At 38.1% G+C, this 6,503-nt stretch overlaps 1 protein-coding gene across 3 annotated transcripts in view; it reads right to left on the bottom strand.

Annotated features, from left to right (window-relative positions):
- Positions 1 to 6,503, bottom strand: part of LOC106873383 (mucolipin-3) — an 84,361-nt gene that overhangs the window by 49,523 nt on the left and 28,335 nt on the right. Inside the window, exon 1 of one of the 3 annotated variants that reach the window (XM_052969286.1) lies at positions 4,953 to 5,543. The exons of the other annotated variants lie outside the window; for them this stretch is intronic. Coding sequence (XP_052825246.1) covers positions 4,953 to 5,013 — 61 coding nt within the window. The 5' untranslated portion in view covers positions 5,014 to 5,543. Of the gene's footprint in view, positions 1 to 4,952; positions 5,544 to 6,503 lie in introns of those variants that run through there. 3 annotated transcript variants of the gene reach the window in all.

The following is a 6,503-nucleotide window of genomic DNA, read 5'->3' as shown; positions in this document are numbered from 1 at the left end:
TATATATATATATATATATATATATATATGGAGGCAGAGAGAAATGGTATATATTATAGCGAACTGACAAATTTCGATCAAGCGAAATTAACCAATTTGTGAAAAACTCCCAAATGTATTCAAAACCCTGAAAACAGATAAGGGAGGTAACTCCAATAAGATCAGTTGCTCGAAATATTTGGACAATATAAAAGATACAGGTAGATGGTGGAAACTCTTCTAAACTTATTTCATTTGTTTATGTAGTCGGCACTTAATGTATATCGGCTGAATGGACGTCAGTGACTGGTTGAAATTACAGAAATACGACAACTTTAACATGGAATAATTTATGGATTTCTTTTTTTTTTAAAGAAGACTAAGAGAAAAAGATGTTTTATATGACACATTCTACCAGTGTTCCAAGTTTCAAAGTGTTTCGTTAATGAAAAATGTGGCCCCCGTTTTAAAAAAGATCCGAAAGAGTGAGAGAAAGTTGTGGTGGAAGAGTACAGTAGGGTTCGCCACCATCCCCCTGCCGGAGCCTCGTGGAGCTTTTAGGTGTTTTCGCTCAATAAACACTCACAACGCCCGGTCTGGGAATTGAAACCGCGAGTCTGCTGCTCTAACCACTGGGCCATTGCGCCTCCACAAGAAAGGAACCAAATCTCTCTAAAATCACATCCTACGGGTTTTAAAAAGGAAGGAGATAAGTATCAAGGATAATACAGTACTGAAGACGTTTACCTTAGAAAAGGAAGAGAAAATGACTTTCGTTTGAATGAAAGAAATGATTTTGGTTTAAATGCCTCTGATTATAGGTCGGCTCAAATCACGGGTTGAGCTGGGGTTAAACGACAACGTTATTAGAAGGAAAGTTGGAAGGAAGGTTTCATTCTTTTTAAATATATATATATATATATATAGCTATTTTTGTTTTAACTTTTGGTTTGCGGCCAAGCCGGGGCGCCGCCTTGAAAGATTTTAGACGAACGAATCGACCCGAATCCTTTTTTTTTTTTAAATACGGTTATTATATTAGGCACTTTTGTCGAACCTCTAATTTACGGAGATGTAAACAAACCTACATCGGTTGTCAAGCCGTAGGGTGGGGTGGGGGACGACAAACACACGACGGGCTTCTTTCAGTTTCCGTCTACCAAATCCACTCGCACAGCTTTGGTCAACCCAGAGCTATAGTAGAAAACACTTGCCCAAATTGCACTGGGACCGAATCCAGAATCATGTGGATGAGGAGTAAACTTCTGACCATACAGCCAAATGTTACAAACTAGTGGTTTGAGGGAAAGAGGAATTAGATTAAACTTATTTTCTCTTCCGGTCTGGTTATCTAACCTAATAATCATTTTAGTACCAGGAAATACCGATGTTAATATACATTCTGTATTTCTATGTTAATAAATTAGTTAAAGCTATTTTCGTGAACGTTTCTAAAATTTCATATTGGAAAATATTTTTTAAATTGTTAAAAAGGGCAGAGAAAGACAATATTTTTAAGCACCGGTGAACGACTAATTAGACAGTTGTAGCCTGAATTTGCTTGAAGTCTTTCCGAGTTTCGATGAAAAAAAAAAATACAGTACTTGTTTCTATGATAGAGACACTGAGAACAAAGGTGTATCCTGCGTCGTACTTACAAGAAAAGGGTGTTATACCCAAAATAAACTTATGTAAAAGGAAGAAGCATGTTACACTACAAAAAGACTTAGCCGAGAATGCATGGAGTCTGTATCAGTGAGGAAAGACATGGTTTGAAGGTGGTACTCTTCCTCTTAAGGCTGTAGTACTTTTCCATTACTCATCAGTTAAAGAATTGTCCGGTTTTGTGTTCATGAACTGGAGATGAACCATTGCACAGCAGATGAATATGACAGCTATGTTAGGGAAATATGTGCGAAGGACTTGCTCCGTCATCCAATTCAAGTTGAAGGTCCTGGGAAGATTGTTGAGATCGACGAAACGGTTTTCTCAAGACCTAAGCACAACCGAGAAAAGGTCCTACCTGAGCAGTGGGGTTTTGGAGGAGTGTGTCGCGAGACCAGACAGGTCTTTCTGTACGCCGACGTATTGGCAGCTCTGACAGGTTTGTGGTCAAAATTACAGCAGTGGACACCTCTGGCCTTCTTGACCCCCGAACTTTATCCCTGCTCAGTGCCATCGGGGAAGATATGGCTATCCGCATGTGCGAACCCCTTGAGTCGGAGTGACTGTTCCAACGAGTCTCCCTCGCTACCCTCCAGGGCAACGCTTTATCCATTTTGTCCGCCGGGCCTATGAGGTGGACAAGTCTCTTTAGTTATAACTGTTGTAATTATAGGCTTGTTGTTTGTTGAATCGGAGTTACAATTTTGGTTAAGAAAAGAGTTCGTGGGGGGAGGGTCTACTAGTATTTAAACACCATGGCGTTCCTGTAGAATAGAGTCGGAAATTATCTAGTATGGCAAAAAGCGTAATTTCTTTAGGTGTGTGTTTTAAAAATCACAGATTACAATTCTGTATAGAAATCCAGGCGGTGGTTACCCCCATCCACCCACTTATTATTTTTTTAAAATTCGGAATTACGTTTTAAACATCAGAGACTATGAATCTTCAAAAATATTCGCAACTTTTAAAATCAAATCTGGAAAAAAATAATTATACTTGAAAACATACGTAAAAGTGGTACTAGCAAACCCCATGATCTATTTTATTTTTTCAGAATTGTAATTTGCGATGCTTACATTGGTAAAAAATTAATTCTTTGGCGCAGTAGACAATTTCCGACAGTTTTCTACTTGAACTACAAATACCGGTCCTACTTAAATTCTGAGGTTCCTTAACGATACTGCTTAAATAGAGGGGTACTACTTAAATATACGTGTTACCTACAATTTTAAATGTACGCTGTGTCGACGTGTAATGACACCCCTAACCCTAACAAACCCTCCCCTTCATATCGTTACGTAGATGCATCGGGACCTCTGCATTTAAGCAGTGCCCAAATACCATAGTAAAATCTTAAAGAATTTTATTTTAAGTTTCTCATTAACTTTCAATACACAACTTGTGTATTGTGTGGGAGTGCTATTTATATATTTATTCCGGTTACATTCAACAGATATTCGAAAAGACATGAGAGTTATTATAGTAATTTTAAAAATTTTTTTATTAACTTTTGACATCAACTCATCTTTTATAATAATTGAACACCAAATGGAAACCTTGAAAAAAAAAATGAGAACTTCTCAATTTTCTATCCCATATTGGTATTCTGGGACTTCGTCGGAGAGCGGTTTCAATGTTAGTATCAGATCGAGATTGCCTTATTAAAAATTGGATGGTCACGGCTAAAGCGATTTTTATCAATAATCTACAGAGTTGACATGATGTTAAACATAAGTGAATGCGCGCGCGAAGGCTAAACTTCAACCGAAAACCGAAACCGAATCGAAGATCTGCTCGCATAAGCTCAGCCTAAACGAATACATTGGGACCAGAGAAGTATTAATAGTAACTAACATTGGTACAAAGCCACAAATTTTAAGGGGAAGGGTACAGTCCATGAAATCGATCCTAGTGCAATACTAATTCTGCCAACCAGTTCTAATCCCAAGTAAAGGAAAAGTATTCATTCAGGGACTAAGTTCTTTCAACGAATGTCTCTGTGGTTAAGGAATTCGCTTCGCAAATGGTTTTCGGGTTCGATACAACTGCGTAGCACCTTGAGCAAGTCTTTTCTGTCATAACCACGAGCTGATCAAAGCACTAAGAGTGAAATTTGTTAGACGGAAGCTGTGTAGAAGCCTATCAGGGGAACCGTTCCTTCTTTTAGGCGATAATGATCTGCACCCAGTTAAATAAGTTACATGGTCCTTGCGAAGTGTAAGGAAAACACTCCCCTTTCTCACAGTTCTGAACGCCCAGAAAAATGACCACGAGTACTGTTCTTCCTACTGTAATACATAAAGAAAAACTAATATCTACTTCTCAAAGCCAGCTGTTGGCGTAATGGACATCAACCGGGATTCGAAACCGGCTCACAGACTCAATGCTTTCTTTTAAGCAATAAAAATATTTTCTGAACGTGGTTTGAATTTTGGTAGTGATGATAAAAAAAAAATTTAAAGGCAGGTGGGTATAATTAAAATGCTTTGAAAACTGTTTGAGGGGATAAAAATCGTAATTTCGGTTGTTAAAAACAAGAATCCGAAGAAATTTTTTGGAAAAACAAACAAGAGGGGAGGAGTGAGTATTCGACACGCCAGCCACAGATTAATTTGCCTGTTATTACTAATACCAATGAGTAATACATAAACATTACACAAATTTCTTCCTCCTTTTCAACAAATTTGTAAATCAGTCTTCTATTGTTAGAGTGACCGTAACCCCTAGCCACTGGGTGTGCGTATTCTTTACCTTCGCCCGACTTTTTCAGATTGTTCAAAAGCTCAACTTCGCTTTTCAACCTTCCTTTCGATAAAATAAAATGCTTATAGTCAAATATTGGAGTGGATGTAATCGAGTATATCCTCAAAAATGTGTGGTTTGTGTTAGAGTTAGAAATTAATACAGCAAAAAGAAAAAAAAAAATACTTAAGCTTGCATGCACAAAAGTTTACTAAACATTCTTTATAAATAAACATCCTATCCAGTTGTCTGCGTCATAGTCATTGTCCGAACTGATAAATTGTCATAAACTTAACGAAGAATCTTTTATGTAGTCATTTGGCATACTTGTAATAGTAACCAAATCTTCTCAATTCACACACTGTCGTCTTAAAAGACGGAACAATATAGTCTCGGACAATGCAGACCTAGATCTGTCAAAGCTGGAATGCTTTTGATTATAAATCCATTCAATTACGGTCGACCTGGACGAAATAACAGCAACACCCACTAGATATGACTTTGACAACTACTCCGAATGAAATGTTTTTTCATTCATTATAATTAATATAAGTTCATAAACTCACCGTGTAGTAGTTTACGCATGCATCTTCTCCATAATCGAATAGTGTTTATATTCCGCGGCATTAGTTAATTTACATTCTTCTTAAAACCCACTTGAATAAAAACGAAGTTGAGTCAACTCATCAAGCGGATGTTAAATGATTAATGAACAGGACCGGATCCTCTGTCTTGTGTGTATATTAGTGAATGATCTTATTTTCAAACCAGGGGAGGAAAAGGTGCAGTAGAGTAATTACAAAAATTGATTCGTGATTTTAATGGTACATGCCTGTATTTCAATAGCATGTGCGACAATTGTTTAAAATTTTCACATATAAACACAGTTGGTAGTAGAGCCAAAATAAAGGAACTTGAGACTTTCACGCCTTTCCTAAAGATATTTCTATCAAAACAGCTTTGAGTGGAAGTCGAAATTATGCCGAAAATTCAGCTCACCGAGGTCTTTAATACTACTTTATTGCAATCGCCAACAAATATAAATGGAACGACAGCGTTTTTAAGAGACGCAAATACGGAAACCTCTTTTTTTAAAATTTATGATTTACTCTACTGAATACCATATTTACAATGGGAAATAATTAGATATTTAAAAATATTGTAAACCTTCAGGGACGAAATATGCGGGTTCTGCTTGGGAATAAAGGAATTTCAAACTTCTGGACTCACGGGACTGATATGCATACTGAAAAAGAAGCATACCAATGCGATGGGAAAATAAATAATAGAAACCTTATATATTTTTGTTTTTAATGCACAAATGATAGAGAATCTTTCACATTAGGTATGTAAAATCCAAATATCCAAAACTGAATATATAGTGGTTAGGGTGTTGCTCGCAAGATCGTGGTTTCGATTTCCTGACTCGGTAGCGCATCGTGTTCTTGAGCGAAACACTCCATTTCACCGTTGCTCCAGTCCACTCAGTTCCGCGACGGAATGGAGTTCCAGTTCAGTAGGAATGTTGAGCTTGCCGCCTGGTCGGTGGGTTGGCATCATTCGAAAGACACACAATACGAGGAAGTGTATTTTAACCAGTGATGTATAACAATATCCAATAGTCTGGCATCTCTCTCCTTCATTTGTGTGTGTGTGTGTGTTTGACTCCCAGACAGAAGATAAATGAATATATTGAAAATAAGTAATGACTTTTCAGTGGCCACCCTGCATGTATATATATATATGTGTGTATGTGTGTGTGTGTGTGTGTGTGTGTGTGGAGGCGCAATGGCCCAGTGGTTAGGTCGTAGGATCGCTGTTTCGATTCCCAGACCAGGCGTTGTGAGTGTTTATTGAGCGAAAACACCTAAAGCTCCACGAGGCTCCAGCAAGTGATGGTGGCGAACCCTGCTGTACTCTCTCACCATAACTTTCTCTCACTCTTTCTTCCTGTTTCTGTTGTGCCTATAATTCAAAGGGCCAGCCTTGTCACACTGTGTCACGCTGAATATCCCCGAGAACTACGTTAAGGGTACACGTGTCTGTGGAGTGCTCAGCCACTTGCACGTTTATTTCACGAGCAGGCTGTTCCGTTGATCGGATCAATTGGAACCCTC

Source organism: Octopus bimaculoides, chromosome 7 (assembly GCF_001194135.2).
Source record: "Octopus bimaculoides isolate UCB-OBI-ISO-001 chromosome 7, ASM119413v2, whole genome shotgun sequence".
Lineage (NCBI taxonomy): Eukaryota > Metazoa > Mollusca > Cephalopoda > Octopoda > Octopodidae > Octopus > Octopus bimaculoides.
This window is presented reverse-complemented; position numbering and strand designations above follow the sequence as displayed.